Source organism: Piliocolobus tephrosceles, chromosome 10 (assembly GCF_002776525.5).
Source record: "Piliocolobus tephrosceles isolate RC106 chromosome 10, ASM277652v3, whole genome shotgun sequence".
Lineage (NCBI taxonomy): Eukaryota > Metazoa > Chordata > Mammalia > Primates > Cercopithecidae > Piliocolobus > Piliocolobus tephrosceles.
In genome coordinates, this window is record NC_045443.1 from 10,612,349 (window position 1) to 10,630,336 (window position 17,988).

The 17,988-nt window shown below is 39.3% G+C and overlaps 1 protein-coding gene across 9 annotated transcripts in view; it reads right to left on the reverse strand.

The window, feature by feature from the left end:
- Positions 1-5,906: 5,906 nt before the first annotated feature.
- The window catches only part of RIMKLB (ribosomal modification protein rimK like family member B), a 111,596-nt gene continuing 99,514 nt past the window's right edge, over positions 5,907-17,988 (reverse strand). For 3 of the 9 annotated variants that reach the window (XM_023192400.2, XM_023192395.2, XM_023192399.2), the window contains exons 6-8: positions 12,579-17,087; positions 9,653-9,817; positions 5,909-6,092 (exon numbers count right to left, since the gene is read on the reverse strand). In XM_023192400.2, coding sequence (XP_023048168.1) covers positions 16,624-17,087 — 464 coding nt within the window. In that variant the 3' untranslated portion in view covers positions 5,909-6,092; positions 9,653-9,817; positions 12,579-16,623. Of the gene's footprint in view, positions 6,093-9,652; positions 9,818-10,280; positions 10,359-12,578; positions 17,088-17,988 lie in introns of all 9 variants that reach the window. The other 6 variants (XM_023192402.2, XM_023192403.3, XM_023192404.1 and 3 more) reach the window with 5 other exon arrangements.

A 17,988-nucleotide genomic window follows, 5' to 3' on the forward strand; every position in this document is an offset into this window, starting at 1 on the left:
TTTTGAGACAGGATCTCGCTGTGTCTCCCACGCTGGAGTATGGTGTGGTGATCTCAGCTCACTGCAACCTCCACCTCCCAGGTTCAAGAGATTCTCCTGCCTCAGCCTCCTGAGTAGCAGGGATTACAGGCATGTACCACCACACCCGGGTAATTTTTGTATTTTTAGTAGACACAGGGTTTCACCGTGGCCTCCCAAAGTGTTGGAATGACCGACATGAGCCACCGCGGTCTTGTTTTCCTTGGTTCCCATCACTCTTCCTGCTAAGAGCAGTGGCCCAGGTCCGTGAACACCCACTCCCCTGTAGGTAGGTGGTGAGCACCCCTCCAGCAAGAGTTGCTGACTCCCCTTTCCCACTTCCATCAGTCAAATCGGCCCACCAGTGACTTTTACCTCTTCTGATCCATTTAAAAATCTTTTTCTTTTTTTTGAGGCGGAGTCTTGCTCTGTCACCCGGACTGGAGTGCAGTGGCCGGATCTCAGCTCACTGCAAGCTCCGCCTCCCGGGTTTACGCCATTCTCCTGCCTCAGCCTCCCGAGTAGCTGGGACTACAGGCGCCCGCCACCTCGCCCAGCTAGTTTTTGTATTTTTAGTAGAGACGGGGTTTCACCGTGTTAGCCAGGATGGTCTCGATCTCCTGACCTCGTGATCCGCCCGTCTCGGCCTCCCAAAGTGCTGGGATTACAGGCTTGAGCCACCGCGCCCGGCTGAAATCTTTTTAAATGCAGCTATCAGCCAGATAATCTGTCTGGAATTTGGTGGGAGGAAATGTCCAGGGTTTAATAATCTCCCAAAGTTAGGTTGCTTAAAACCCTACTGTTGACATCTCATGGGGTGCATATGGGCGAAATGGAGCCATGTGGAAGGCTATTCTGTAAAGGGGCTAGCGTGCTTGGATTTGTTCTGGGTATCAGAATCGTGACCTGAGAATTTTTGCTTATATAGACACCGTAATATGTTACCTCGAAGGCTTCTTACACTTGAACCTTTACTGTAAATAATACAAGTATTTCTGGAGTAAGAACTACATCAATTATATATTATCTTATCATCTTATGCTACATACTTAGGCATAACTATAATATATATATACATACACACACACACACATATATATAGTTTCTGTTTGTTTGTGTTTTGAGACAGAGTTTCGCTCTTGTTGCTCAGGCTGGAGTGCAATGGCGCGATCTCAGCTCACCACAACTTGCCCTCCTGGATTCAAGCGATTCTCCTGCCTATGCCTTCCAAGTAGCTGGGATTACAGGCACCCCCCTCCACCACCACCCCCGGCTAATTTTTTTTTTTTGTATTTTTGGTAGAGATGGGGTCTCACCACATTGGTCATGCTGGTCTCGAATTCCTGACATCAGGTAATCTACCCACCTCAATCTCCCAAAGTGCTGGGATTACAGGTGTGAGACACCACGCCTGGCCTATAATATATATTTTTAATTATTATCCAAGGGTACTGACACAAATTTCAAATTTATTCCTGCCAAAAAATTAGTGATGATAACTACCAATCAGTACAGCTAAAGAAAATGTTTTCATTCTGGTGTATTTGGAATTCTTCTTTCTTTATATTATCCCAGCCTTCCTCACTCATTTCTGTGTATTTTATATTTTGTTCCACTCCATTCTGCTCAAGGATATTATTTTCACATTTCCAGATTATTTCTATTTTTCACGGGTAGTCTTTGGTCTTACGACTGCGAATATTTTCTTTGACTATTTTGCTTTTCCATGAAGGGCTTTCCAAAAAGCTATTAGCCCACTTTACTTGCTAACTTCCCAGGGGACAGTTTAGTCCTGTCTGCTAAGGGATGCTGTTCTCAGCAAGTCAGTTTTCTGCTCTCCTCACTGCAAGGGAGGCCAGTGGAGAAGGGCCTGTTTCTGTTCCACCCGGGACTGTTGATTTGAGGTTCTACCTCCAGAGAGCAGGAGGCTAATCAAACCAAGACATAACATTAAGGAAAAGAAAAGAACAAGCAGAATCTGGGGCCGCTCCTTGCTTGCCACTGTTTCCTCCCTCCTTCTTACTAATTACAGGCTTCACCCTATTCCCTTTTCAAATTCATTCAAGTGAATATGCAATGTACCAAAGTTCGCAAATGAATGCATCAGGGAAAAAAAGGGTGCCACCCAGCCCCACCCATGCTTAGACAGCACATGAACCAACATTTGGCTTCCTAAAGTCAGAAATGACAGAAAAATGAAAGTTCATGTTAAAAGAGGGAAAAATGAAACATGGAGATCACATGCTCAGATTATACCTGGGGAGAAAAGCTTTTTTTTTTTTTTCTTCCAACAGATATTTATTGAACACTGTTATGGGATAAATTGTATCTCCCTCACAATTTGTATGTTGAAGTCCTAACTCCTAGGATTTCCGAGTGTGACTTAATTTGGAAATAGGGTTCAGCCTGCCCTGGAGATTTTGGACTTACCAGCCTCCACAATCATGTGAGCCAATTATAAATCTCTCAGGGTGTGGGGCAATATATAATATATATAAACAAGCAAACTATATACATATATACAAACTATATACATATATGTATGTATATAGTTTGTTTTTTTTATCTGAAGAAACCTGACTATGCAAACCTTCAGCATGTTAGACATTATAGGAACCATATCTGAAGATGTTTTCTTTGACTTCAAGGGAAACATTTCAGAACATAAGATATTCACATATGAAAAGTCCAGTAACAAAATACTAAAGAAATGCTACTGAATAATATATGACTGAATCCCTAAAATGTGCTGATAAATATGACTCATTTTAGAGGACTATAAGCTGGGTTACAGTTGTCAGAAAAAGTTTAATTGCATGTAAATCAGCAAGTAACTGAGAAGTTTCAGGGAACCTCTTTCATCCAGGTGTTTCTTATGCTTTTATCCTTCTTACTCTTCTAACTTTAAATCTTTCAAAGAAACAAAAATCTCTCTTTCTTCTTTGAAGGACAGGGTCCTTCTCCCATAACATTTCCTCTAAGACACTGCCTTGTCTATACTAAGCCGTTTTTCTGATTTTTCTGAATTAGATGGTACTATTTTGGGGGATGGGAGAGAGGAGGAGAAGCAGTAGAACAGATGGAAGTGCTTCCTGTAAAGTATAAACTGTTTCAGAAAAAGAAATCTATGAAAGGGTTGATGGGAGAAAGGAACAAAAGGTTTCCTTAAAATTCAGCAATATTTGGCACATAGTAAGCATTCAATACATTTTTGTTGACTGCCTTAAAAGTGGGAAATAAATTTTTCAAAGCTAGATATTTAGATAAAACTATATAATGTCACCAACCACTATCTTATTACTGGGTAATAAGATGTTAGATTTACTAGACAAATACTTTATTTTATTATTATTTTTTTTTCTTGAGAAGAAGTCTTGCTCTGTCGCCCAGGGTGGAGTGCAATGGCATGATCTCAGCTCACTGCAACCTCCGCCTCCCAGGTTCAAGCAATTCTCATGCCTCAGCCTACTAAGTACCTGGGATTACAATGGCACAATGTCAGCTCACTGCAACCTCTGCTTCCTGGGTTCAAGAGATTCTCCTGCCTCAGCCTCCTGAGTAGCTGGGATTACAGGCAAATGCCACCACTCCTGGCTAATTTTGTATTTTTAGTAGAGACGGGGTTTCTCCATGTTGGTCAGGCTGGTCTCGAACACCCAACCTCAGGTGATCTGCCTGCCTTGGCCTCCCAAAGTGCTGGGATTACAGGCGTGACCCACTGCACCCAGCCAGGATCTGCCATTCCTTTAAGGGTTCTAGGAGACCAGGGGTCATGGGCATGCTGGAATACTCTACAGAGTAAAAAGACACATTACTACATTTTGCATCACTTGCTACAAGGAAGCAAGCACTTTAACTCTGGGGTTCTCTAGATTCAGAAAGCAAGACATTCCACCTAGAAAGACTACTCCAACCCATATAGTAAATGACATGAAAAAAATAGTAGGCTTGAGTAGGACCTTAGAGCAAGAAAGGGCTGTTGAAAATTAAGATTCAGGCTATGATGCAAGCAGCCCTGCAAATTGGACCACATGATCTGACCAACTTTATAGGGTAAGAGGGTGTCAGTGGCAGGAAAAGATGCAATGCAATGTGGAGTTTACATCAGAAGCTCATAGAACGGTGGAGGGGCTACCCAAAGGTGTAAAGTGGATCTGTGCGGTGTTAAGGAGTGGAATTGTGCCACCCAGTTCTCAAGAAAACTGGATACAAGTAACAAATCTGGCTGACAGCCACCAGCTGCCAGTCCTCCTGATCTGTTTGAGCACTCACATGAAACCCATGTGTTCTCCCCAGGCTGCTCCGGACTGGTAGTCAGGCCATCTCTGCCCAACCCAGGGCTACTCTAATAGGTAATCTGCTCTGAGATTCCTCATCAGGCTGGCAGACTCTCAGAGCAGCTGAGGTTTGAGTTCTTTTCTCTCTCTTCTGTCACATGCACATTGCATTCTGAAGGCCTTCCCTGCCTACTGGTCCCTCTACCTTGTATCCCTTACAGGCATTTCCCTCAGTACAGCTCTAGCTTATCTGACTCCACCTTGGTGCCTGCCTTTTGGAGGATCCAAGGTGACACTACCATGCATGCTTTAACAATAAACTTGTTAAATTATAATAATCAAGTTTTTTTTTTTTTTTTTTTTTTTTTTTTTTTTTTGAGATAGGGTCTTACTCTGTTACCCAGGCTGGAGTGCAATGGCATGATCACGGCTCACTGCAGCCTCTATCTCCTGGGCTCAGGTGATCCTGTCACCTCAGTCTCCTGAGTAGCTGGGACAAGTGTGCACCACCATGCTGGCTAATGTTTTGCATTTTTTGGTAGACACCGGATTTTACCATGCTGCCCAGGCTAGTCTTGGACTCCTGGGCTCAAGTGAGCCGCCCACCTCAGCCTACCAGTGTTGGCATTACAGGCATGAGGCACTGTGCCCAGCTGAAGTTTTTCAAATGATTCTCCTGCCTCAGCCTCCTGAGTAGCTGGGATTATGTGCCACCATGCCTGGCTAATCTTTACAATTTTTAGTAGAGATGGGGTTTCACCATGTTGGTCAGGCTGGTCTCGAACTCTTGACCTCAAGTGATTTGCCCACCTGGGCCTCCCAAAGTGCTGGATTACAGGCATGGGCCACCATGCCCAGCACCACGTTAATGTTTTTTTTTGTGACAGAGTCTTGCTCTGTCACCCAGGCTGTAGTGCAGTGGTGTGTTGTTGGCTCACTGCAACCTCTGCCTCCCAGACTCGAGGGATTCTGCCTCAGCCTCACAAGTAGCTGGAATTACAGGTCCATGTCCTGCTAATTTTTTGTATTTTTAGTAGAGACAGGGTTTCCATGGAGGTCAGACTGGTCTTGAACTCCTGACCTCAAGTGATCTGCCCACCTCAGCCTCCCAAAGTGTTGGGATTGCAGGTGTGAGCTACTGTGCTTGGCCATTAAATTTTAAAAAAATAGCTGCCATTGCATTGCAATTGTCTACAGTATTCACATGCTGTACAGGCTTGTAGCTTACGAGCAAGAGGTTATACCATATAGCCTAGGTGTATACAAGTAGGCTGTACCATATAGGTGTAAGTACACTCTATGATGTTCAGGGTGAAATTTTTAAAAAGTGTACATTTCTTCAGAGATTAAAAAATCACAGCAACTATTCAGCATGGACAGATAAAAGTGTGATAAAAAGGACAGGGGAAAATCCACTGAATAGTGCTCACCTATGTGCCAAAAGGAGTAATCATGTTAGAAGGTATCATAGAAATCAGCCTGTTAAGAACCAAAGGACTCAAGAGCAAAAGGCGAAGAGTAGAAAAAAGGGAATGATATGTGGAGCTAGAAATCAAGTCTAGATATCTGAACCAAAGTGAACTGATATAAAGAACAAGTCACACTGCATGCTATTTTATTTCCAGTGCATGGTGTCTTTATTTAGAAAACAGACTGCATCAAACAGGTTAGTTATTGCTTTCTTGTTCTGTATATTCACATTCTCCACTTGAAAAAGCACATAGTCAAATCTATCTTCATCCATTCTGTTGATGAGGGTAAGCAAAAAAGTAACCACATTGGTTACTTCAAAAGAACCTAAGGGGGAAAAACACAACTTATTTAAATAATAGATATTAAAAGTCTCTATAACCAGGATAAGAAAAAACAAAAAGAAAATAAAGACAGAAAATCAACTAACATGACAATAAAACATTCTAAATTGATTAGACTACCAAAAATCACAACCAGCCTTGTGTTATTACCATTCTTTGTCTTGGTGAGCTCAGCTAAAAAAGGTACACTCTGATTCTGACGTAGAAGACATTTAATGTTCTTATCATTAAAGAATAAAAGCTAAACCTATAACTGTTTTACAAGAACAATTTTATTTCCCAAATCTGACTCTCTTTCAGGAAAAACTATTCTAACTCCCTGGAAATTGTTCTCTCTAGTGAGTGAATAGTCATAAGTTCAATTTATAGGTCCATAATATTTTCTACTTAATTAAGATGCTGACACCAAAACAGCCAAAACGTTTTTCCTTTTTTAATCTGTAAGTTTTGTGATTTATTTTAGACAGCTTATTTAGTTAATATATTTTCCCAAAGTTTTCTTTTTTGTTTTTTCTAGAGACAGGGTCTTGCTTTGTTACCTAGGCTGGCCTCAACTGATCCTCCCATCTTGGCCTCTCAAAATGGTGGGGATTACAGACAAGAGCCATGGTGCTCAGCCTCCCAGGAATTAATTTAAACTGCACAATAGAAATAACATATTTTACAAAAAACAAAAAACAAAACAACCCCATTTCAGACACTGAATATCTGTAACTTTAAAAATATAATTGTGCCAGGCGCGGTGCCTCATGCCTGTAATCCCAGCACTTTGGGAGGCTGAGGCGGGCAGATCGCGAGGTCAGAAGTTCGAGACCAGCCTGACCAACATGGTGAAACGCTGTCTGTAGTAAAAATACAAAAACTAACCAGGCGTGATGGCGCGCGCCTGTAATCCCAGCTATTCAGGAGGCTTAGGCAGGAGAATCGCTTGAACCCAGGAGGCGGAGGTTGCAGTGAGCCAAGATTGCACCACTGCACTCCAGCAGCAAGACTGTCTCAAAAAAAAAAAACAAAAAACAAAAAAAACATATATATAATATATATTTTTATAATTACATATATAATATATATTTTATCATTATATATTATATATTTTTATAATTATATATTATATATATAAAAAATCACAAAGATGTTCCGTACTATTACTCTTTAGCAATCCTGTAATACAGACAATTATGCTTCATTTTAGTCAGAAAAATTGTACTAAGAGAAAAAATCTAACGAAAATTCCTTGTAGCATACACAAAACAAAATTATTGCGTCAATATGCCTAGACAAACAAAATTCAAGTTAAATGCTCTCTCGTGTTCCAGGTTAACTTTACAATAAATTACAGAAAAAAAAACAATTTTTGATTTAGATTAAAACTCAAGTTTATCACTTTCAGTTCTACAGCATTAACATTTTTATATAGTAATCAAAATTACTGTTCTGTCACCTAGGCTCGAGTACAGTGGAGAAAGAGTGAGACCCTGTCTCAGGCTGGGGGCGGTGGCTCAAGCCTGTAATCCCAGCACTTTGGGAGGCCGAGACAGGCGGATCACGAGGTCAGGAGATCGAGACCATCCTGGCTAACACGGTGAAACCCTGTTTCTACTAAAAAATATGAAAAACTAGCCGGGCGTGGTGGCGGGCTCCTGTAGTCCCAGCTACTGCTGAGGCAGGAGAATGGCGTGAACCTGGGAGGCGGAGCTTGCAGTGAGCTGAGATCCGGCCACTGCACTCCAGCCTGGGCAACAGAGCGAGACTCCATCTCAAAAATAAAATAAAATAAAATAAAAATACAAAAAACTAGCCGGGCGAGGTGGCGGGCGCCTGTAGTCCCAGCCACTCAGGAGGCTGACGCAGGAGAATAGCGTAAATCCGGGAGGCAGAGCTTGCAATGAGCTGAGATCTGGCCACTGCAGTCCAGTCTGGGTGACAGAGTGAGACTCCGTCTCAAAAAAAAAAAAAAAAAAAAAAAGTGAGACCCCCGTCTCAAAGAAAAAAAAAAAAAAAAAGCTGAAATAAGATAAGAACCACATGCCTTGGGCGCGGTGGCTCAAGTCTGTAATCCCAGCACTTTGGGAGGCCGAGACGGGCGGATCATGAGGTCAGGAGATCGAGACCATCCTGGCTAACACGGTGAAACCCCGTCTCTACTAAAAATACAAAAAATTAGCCGGGCGAGGTGGCCGGCGCCTGTGGTCCCAGCTACTCGGGAGGCTGAGGCAGGAGAATGGCGTGAACCCGGGAGGCGGAGGTTGAAGTGAGCTGAGATCCAGCCACTGCACTCCAGCCTGGGTGACAGAGCGAGACTCCGTCTCAAAAAAAAAAAAAAAAAAAAAAAAAGAACCATATGCCTTTCATTTCTGTCCAACTTATCTTGCCAGAAACAAGAGATACTATAGTTAAAATAAATAAGTAGTTGGGTGAATAAACAGGTCTGCATCTTATTATAAATTTAATTGAAATTTACATTCTTTTATTCGAGAGAACTTCAAAGTATCACTTAATTTCTATTCATTCTAGTCAAATTCTAATGAAGAATGCAAATGAAAAGTGGGGAGTGAGGGAGGAAGAGAAAGACAGACATATACACTCTCTTAGGAAAAACAGGCAGAGATGGAAAATGGCAGCATCGGATAATTAAAATTCAGGACTGAATGTGAGAGAAAGCAGCTTACAAACAGACTTGGGTAAGGGAAAGGCACAAAGACAGGGGGAGAGAGAGGAACACGGGAAAAGCCCAGCCAGATAAGCAAGAGAGAAAGGCGAACAGGCAGGGTGGAACTGATTCCAGGGTGGAACATGGCACAGTGACAAAGAAATGGGTCTTGACCTAGAGACAGCCAGTTGGAAGAGATCACTCCACCCCCAGTAATTTTTTTCCAATTATACTCTTTTGTTATTTCCCAAGGCTCCCACTAAAAAAGGAAGAATCTTTATTTTTTATTTATTTCTTTTGAGATGGAGTTTTGTTCTTGTCACCTAGGCTGGAGTGCAGTGATGTGATCTCCGCTCACTGCAACCTCTGCTTCCTGGGTTTCAAGCTATTCTTCTACCTCAGCCTCCCAAGTAGCTGGAATTACAGGTGCCTGCCACCACGCCCAGCTAATTTTTGTATTTTTAGTAGATATGGGGTTTCTCCATGTTGGCCAGGCTAGTTTTGAACTCCTGACCTCAGATGATCCACTCACCTCAGTCTCCCAAAGTGTTAGGATTACAGGCGTGAGCCATGGTGCGTGGCCAGAACCTTTTATTTGTATAAAATGATTAACAATGCATATTTTATATATCTTGCAAATTAAAAAAATTCAGATTTACTGTCAGCATAATTTTTCCATAAAGGTCACATATACCAACATACTGAGAAGAAAATCCTAATTTTACATACTATTAGTTATTATTCAAAGTAAAGAATGACAGTATACCAGTGAGGTCAAATTCAAAGGAAGGCAAGGACCTAGAGGCATTTATGATTACATGTCATAGTACCAAATCATGTAATTTATATAACATGGCTATCAGACTAAAAACACATTCTTAAAGATAACTTACCATTTAGAGTCAAAATGCAGGAATCTTAGTCCTGTTTCCATTTTTGTCCCCCTTGCTTCACTTGGTATGTCATGCTCTATCTCTTCTCCTATGCAGACTTTAAGTCAGTAGCCATCAATCTGAAGAATTCCTTCCTCTGCTGCCACCTACCAGTTTAGTTCTCTGCTGCAGCAGAAGGGTATATAGAAAAAGTTCTTGCTTACCATTCAGATTAAATAGAAAAAATTCCTTTGTTTAACATTTCATATTTTTGCACATACACCAACTTTTTAATGTTTCTCTAAGACCTTCCCTTCAAAAATAAAAAACAAAAATTTCAATCACAGAAAATAAAACACTGTACGATCAATGTTCATGCTAAGCTGGGAAAATTTACAAAAAAAGTAGAAAGAAAGTGGAAAGATTTAGCCACTCAGCAGCTGCCACCTCAAGAAGCCATTTTCTTATGTTTCCTTCTTTACCTACCCCTACAATCTATGAACAAATACTATAACTTAAAATTTTAAGTAGGCAGTCTACAACTCCTACAAATTTTAAGTTCAGAGACTACCCAAAGAACTGTGGAAGATGCAGCAATATAAAAGTTTTTCAAAGTAATTCTAGAAACTAAGGGTGTTAGGTGCTTTACCTGCTTGAGTTTTCAATGTTCTGGACTGCTTATTGCCCAATGGCTCTGAATACATTAAAACACGAACACATACGCCACCTACATTTAAAATAGGGTAGCATTTGTATGCCCATATAAGCAGTGGGTATATTTTTTTGCAAAAGAGTAATAAATTCATTAAGTCTTTTAAAAAGGACTGACCATAAATGCACATTTCCTCAAACTGTATACGTACATAAAAGAATTAGGGGAAAAGGGAAGACAGAATGACAAATGTAATAGCAGTTGTAGAACTGGGGATTAACACAGCATAAACATCTTCTGTTTGTTCAAATCCTGAGATTCATTTCCATTCCCATTCTTTTTGTCATCTAGGTCTATGTTTCAAATTTATTCTAATTAGCTATTAAGGGACAGTCTCTAGTAATGAACTAGAAATAGCAGTAATGGCTTGTTTCTGTTCCACCCTCCCACTGCCTTCATCAAGATAAAAATACGCAGTTTTGCCAACTTTAAAAAATCAGGAAATAAAACAAACACTGACATAAGCACCAAAGACTAGTCAACAGTGGCACTGAAGTGACATTGCTTCTACTTTCTCATTCCTTCCCCCAATCTCAAACCCCACCCTTTGACCTCTGTATATGGGATGAGCCTGAGCAGGAGAGTTGGTGATGTCAGGACTGCGCCGTTCCCACGGATGCTCCTAGAGGCCTGCTGTGCTTCTGGGAACTGAGGCACAGGGATGTCTGTCTGACTGAAACCTAAAACAACAACAGTTCACCCCACCCCTCATGTTCCCAAACCCCACAATAGCACCCAGGTATATATGCTATATAAGGCTCACCTAGTAAGTCTGACTATGGTAAAATCTAAAAGCGAGATCATTCTTAGCAAGTCAGTGGTATTCAAACAGGCAGCTGATCGGAGGCTGTTTAACTCTCCATGCCTAATACAATCACATAGTCTGTATGCTCTAATGTTACTAATGTTAGCCATTCTTATCAGCAAGAGAACAAGGCTCTCCTGAATGAGCCTTTTTTTTTTTTTTTGTATACGTCACATTCTTGCGTGAGTACAGCTGGGATCCCTCTGTTAGTAAATTCCAATTAAACAGATAAACATTTTTGTCTTAAGATGCTTAAAGGGAATGATTGTCCTTATAAGAGTCAACTGAAGCACAGAACAGCTTAATCACTTATCACATGTCTTCCTTTAGCTACAAGAAATAGCATTACAAGCCAAGACTTCCTATTCGCTAACTAGTGACTTGCTGCATGTATAGCCTCTTTGGATAGTATGTCTAAAGCCACAGGATGAAATTATGCAGAAGTGTATCTTGAAAAGGCCCTGATTACTTCCACTAAAATTCTACCTATTAGAAAGATGATAATATCCAAAATAATAAAAGTTCAGAGCTAAAACTCTAGGAAGTATAGGAGAAAGGAAGAAAGGGTAGGTAGACTGGGGTAAAGACAGAGGACAGGATAGTTTAATTTACCACTTAACAGAAAGGCTATTCAAATGGACAAGGTATAGTCCTATCCCTGACATTTTATGTCCTTGGTTAACGTGCTTAGCCATGTTGTGCTTCAGAAATGTCCTCCTATCTGTCCAAACCTGTAATTTTTGAAGGTTTAAACCATGATTTTCTGATCATCTCAAACTGCTTACATCTCCTTGTTAGAACTAGTATCTTAGAAATGCCAAAATGATTAGTTCTGAAATCACATTGCTCCTAAAAGAACTAATTTTTTTTGTATTATCTTTGTCTTATTATTCCCTTTCACTTTTATAATGTCACAGAAAGACAAGCACTAAGGTAAAATGAATGCTATGTTGAGTTTTTACCATATATATAACCTAGAACCTAATTTTACCTTTCAAAACTCTAGTTTTCCATACCTGTCAACTCCTAATTGATGTCTTTATACTGTGAGCTCAGTGTGTATTCGGAACACCAACCCCTGAAAAAGCTTAAGCCAGAGTAGCACAATGGAAGAAACAAACAAACCCAAAACAAAAACAAAGCCAAAAAAGTCACACTCTGAAATACTTAATTATAGATATATATGCAAGAAATGGAGTCATCTAAATGGATAAAGTTCCCAAGAAAGTCTTGGGTATATCATAACCAAGTCAAACTTTACCCCCAAAAGCTCTTCTTTAATCATATTACTCGCTAGATATGTTTATGCATTATTTTTAAGTGAGAATTACGACAAACCCACGGTTACTTTTTGAAGTACATAAAGGAAGAAGTTGTAAAAAAAGAAAGTTAGCCTAGTGATGGAAAGAAAGGAGAAAGAGTCAAATTACCTGCAGGCAGACTGGGGCTGTGCCTGAATCCAAACCGGTGCATTTACCATTCATTACACAGCTGCATTATTGGGGGAAGGGGAGTTTAGAAGGGCACTGACCCCGAAAGTTCTCAATACTTCTCACTCATCATCAGGAAGGGGGAAGAAGGAAAGTTTTTTCTCTGGGTATTTTTTTGTTTGTTTGTATTTGTTTTTTTGGCTCCTGAAAAGGCTGGTAAAGAACAGTAACAGTGCAAGCAGTTAGAATATTTCTTTAAAAACAATGTAAAAAATGCAAAACATTAAGGATTTTCAAAGGCCAAACTTTCGTTAATACAGAAAGAATTTTCACTAGAGTTAGGCAGCCACCCCAAAACAGCATGGCAAAATGGCATTGGTATAAAGGAAATAAAATACCACACAAAAATCCAAAACAAAACTAAAAACATTTCAAATTAAACCTGGAAGACTAGAAGATTCCAACAGCAGATTTCTGTCCACTACTGAAACATTCCAAAATCCAAGCTCCAAAGGTGCCTAAATGTATTTTAAATGAAATTTTGTTTTCTTTTTTTAAGAAAAGAAAAAAAAAAAAAAAAAAAAGAAAGCAAGCAAGCAGTCAGTGAACCTGGTTATAAATCCTGCAATATATTACATTTTTAAAAATCCTAGTACAACAAAAACAAATCTTAAATAAAATTAAACAAACAAACAAATAAAAACAGTAGCAGCAGTGGTTACCTGTCTGAGCACCTACATTTTCTTAGGAGGGGATCGTGTCTCACCAGCCAAATAGCCCATAAACCTTCTCAAAAAAAGTGAGCCAGGAGAAAAGTATAACACAAGATTTGATTTCACAATGTCTCTAAGCCCCACAAACCCCAAACTGGGGATTCACTGAATGAAGCAAATTTGCTTCTCCATTGCTTTCTTCTTGAGAAAAAGATGATTTTCAAAGTCAATGCCTTCAATACCTTCTCAAAGTCTGATAATGTGCTTGATGAATGAAGTCTCTTGTTGGGTTTTTCTACTGTTCCAGGGTAGTTTTCTTATTGATAACATATACAGAAAGATTTCAATGTTCATTGGAGAAAAGCCAGCAGAAATGACCAATCAATTATAGGCACCAAAAAAGAAAAAAACTATTAAAAATTTTAAATAGAAGAGTTCATACTTATATGTTTAGATATATAAAGTCCAGTTTTCATCATGGGTGACATAAAAACAATATCAGAAATAATTATTTTTGAAATACAATTTAGAATTACAATTTTAACAATATGCAAAATATTTACAATAATTCAGATTTTATCATTACACATATTTGATATACAAATTTTATCTCTTATAATAGCAATGAAGATTATACAAGTTATTAAACAATTATGAAAATAAATTTAACTTTCACCTAAATATCTGCTGCTGTTTCCTTAGGGTAGTTCCAGAATGATTTGCTCTTATTCTTTACCTTAATCTTGAAGGAATTCAAGAAGATATCCATGTTTTTAAAATCTAAGATAATTACTGCTCTTTTCATTCTAACATGTGAGTGTGTGTTTTAATATCATGTGAATGCATAACAGTGAATAAAGCTAATGAACTAATTTCACATATTTCCTACAATATAGTTGGTTAATTTGATATAAGTTAAAAAAAGACTAACTACATTTTTCCTGATGCCTTACCCCACCAACACAAACATGACCTTTTCATTGAATAAAGAGGTTGTTTAAATGTATTCATCTACATACTTGTGATATGTAACTATTCAAAGTGTATTGTCATAATACACATGGCAACCAGATGGTCTCTACATGAACATATGAATGATAATTTAATTAAGCAGTTCTTTCTTCCTCATTTATTTCTCTATACCAAATAGTATGCATCCTCCACAGTATGGTCTTTCAGTGAAAGAAGTACCAAGTATTTCTTTCTGTTAATGAGTCAGAGGTACTAATATATGTATGTGAGTCCCCCAGTTACCCTGTGCAAGTTCTTTTAAATGCAATTAGAATATCCTAAGATAAATTACAAACTCCTCTTATGTATCCTTTTCTCTGAGGTGAAATGAGACACTGCACAGATGAGAGGTACTATTCTATTCATCAACAATCAACCTTTCACTCAATTTTAATATTATTTAATTCTACGGAAAAAACAAATTTTATTACATTCCTTTTTAAAACGGGGGAAAAACTGTACAAGTAAGCATGATCAAACCTCTGTTATAGCTGGTTAATACTGATATTTTATTATTGCCTCGAAGTCTCTCTAGTAGTGTCCAAGAAATTATGTTTAAGGTCCATCTGAAGGAAAATAGCACTGGAGAGGCAAGAAAGGCTTGGGTAAAAGCTTCAGAGGATTTGTAGGGAGATGGAAAACTTGCTGTTTAAAAAATTACGTTGGGCTCTGCAGCATCTCCGTTTCTTAACATACCATCCAAACCCATCAATGGGATTAGTTTTACCCATGTTTTAAAGGCTCATATTATATGCAGTTTGGGGGCTTTTATAAATTCTGAAAGTAAAGGAATATAAAGAGTGGACAGTATTGAAGGCTTAAGAGTAGGGCTATAAGAGACTCAATACTACTAAATAAGTCCCCAAACAAAAACATCCAACCCACCCCCAATCCCAAATCCTATATGTAAAAAGAGAAAATGCATAGCCAGAAGCATTAAAGAAAAGCATGTAGCCTTGAATAAACTGTACACTGAACAGGCTAGAAACAAAAGGAAAAAAACAAACAACGTACATATACACAAAAAGGCCTAAAAAAGCATCTATTCACCCTATGTTTTAAGGTGAATACCTCTACCCCAGTGGAGTCTACTTATGAAAACAACTCATCTGTTTTTTAAAGTCATAAACTCTGTTTCCCATCATGCTCCATTTTCTAAATTATCCTTTTTGATTAGTTGATGTAAACAAAAAGCAAAACACATACACATGCATGCGTGCACACACATACACATATACTCCCTCGTAAAATGTGAAAAATGCAAATATATAACGCTGGCATTCAAAATCACTTCAGCTGTATACTTAGAACTCATAGGCTCTTGATTTGCCCCCAAAAATATTTTTCCTTGTCCTTATTTAAATGCCCAACCACCAAAAGAAAAAGGGAAAAAATAAAAGGCTTTAAATGTACACGTTTCAAGTCAGTGTCTTGTTAACAAAAAAGGTAGCATTTTCTTCACTTTGGCCATTGTTAAAGATGCAGGCATAGAGCAGGAAATGTTAGACTAGCATGTATTAAAAAAAAAAAAAAGCAACATTAACAGAGCACATCTTCCAAAAAAGACTAAAACACTAACAAATACAAGTCAATGCACATATTTTAAACTAGTGTAATTTTATCTACATTGAATAAATGTTATTTTGTATACCGGACATTGCAATACTGTTCATTTCCATTTCATCATGCAAACATGCCAATTTTGTTATTAAGAAGTCTTTATTGGGTTATAGTCACTTTGACCCTCCCACCAAATTAAGGGGGAAAAAACAAAAATAAGAAATCCCAGTAAAAGAGCCCCTCGAGATTTCATAAACTACAAACTAAAGCTGCTAGTTAATAAGGAAATGGCAGAATTTTCAGAGCTGTATAATAGAAAAATTCCTGCAATTTAAGCAGATGTTTTCCTCAATGACAAATCTTCCAACACAATGTGAAGTTATGCTACTCGGATATTTGTAGCAAAACTTTTTTTTTTTTTTGTACAAAAACAAAAGCAAGGGACCGTGAAAAAAAAAGTATTTGTTCCTCATGGCCTATGAGTAGACAAATTTTTTAGCAATTTAAAAGGGTAACTATGAGAGCCTGACATTTTTCTATACCCCACCTCTTCTGCCTCTCTATTTGTAGGATTTGTAAATGAAAGTAACATCTTACGAGCAGAGGTCTCATCTATCTCCCACTCTCTCCAACTAATCCTACTAATTTTCTCTCATCTTCTGAGCATCCTCCATGAACAGCATTGCAAGTTGGTTTCAAAAATAGAAAAGAAAAAAGAAAGAAAGTTTTACAAGGGTTTTGTTGGTTAATTACCAGTGGAGTCAGTCCACCAGCAGTTTGATTTCATTGGCTAGCAGCTGGTTCATGTTGAACAGGCCCCCTGGGAGCTTGGTGAGCAGCTCTCGCTCCGTGCTTTCAGGGTCGCTGTCAACAGAGCTGGAACTTGCACTCATGTTGTCAACAGCAGTGCTGGCTGGGGGACCCAGCTCCGGCTCACTAGTCTCACTGGCAGTGGATACCACGGAGAGCAGGGACATACGCCGGGTGAGCCGGCCAGAGGGTAGAAGGGAGGCGGCATAGTCTGCTATGATACCAGCTACATCTAGATTACAAGCCTTATCAAAGGCGATGAAACCTACATTTGCATTGGCCTCACAGACGCAGAAGGAGCCGTCATCTTTCATCAACAGGTCAATGCCACATACATCCATCCCCAGGATATTAGACACCTGGATAGCTAGCTGCTTCCCTTGTTCACTCAATGAGCACATCATCCCCACACCACCTGGCAAGAGAAACAAGACAGGAAATTAACAAAATCATGAACTTTTGAAATAAAATTAAAGTTGGCTTCCAAAGCTAAGCCTCTCTTCTAAATTAATAGTGAAAATAAGGCCGGGCGCGGTGGCTCAAGCCTGTAATCCCAGCACTTTGGGAGGCCGAGACGGGTGGATCACGAGGTCAGGAGATCGAGACCATCCTGGCTAACCCTGTGAAACCCCGTCTCTACTAAAAAAATACAAAAAACTAGCTGGGCGAGGTGGCAGGCACCTGTAGTCCCAGCTACTCAGGAGGCTGAGGCAGGAGAATGGCGTAAACCCAGGAGGCGGAGCTTGCAGTGAGCTGAGATCCGGCCACTGCACTCCAGCCTGGGCCACAGAGCAAGACTCTGCCTCAAAAAAAAAAAAAAAAAAGTGAAAATAAAGGTGCTATTCTAGTGTAAAATTAGGACTTCTAAGTCTAGATTTCCTTAATTAGGAATCTTCTCTGTATCCAGTCTCCTAGGAATTGATGACTTCATAAGTTGTCAATATTTTTCCCAAGTCTATCTTACTTGCAATAATATAAACCAAGTATAAGGAAGTTCAGCATCAATACAATTAGACTTTACAGATGGCAAAAGTATTATTGGTTTTCAATTTATAAAAATAATAAACGTGCATAACAGAACCGAGGATGGGATAAGATCTGGGAAGGTGGTGACCTGAACACAGCTCTCTTCCTCTACAGCCCCCCACTTGACTCTAGCTGTCATTTCAAAGCCAAAAAGCTTCTGGGTCATAAGGTAGCTGGCTGGATTTAAGTGAAGTCTTTGGTCTTGACAAAAGGAAGGAAGAGAAAGGAAGTAGAACTTGATTTTCTCACTTGGAGATCAGCTTCACAAAGCTCTGAATTAAGGACAGGAA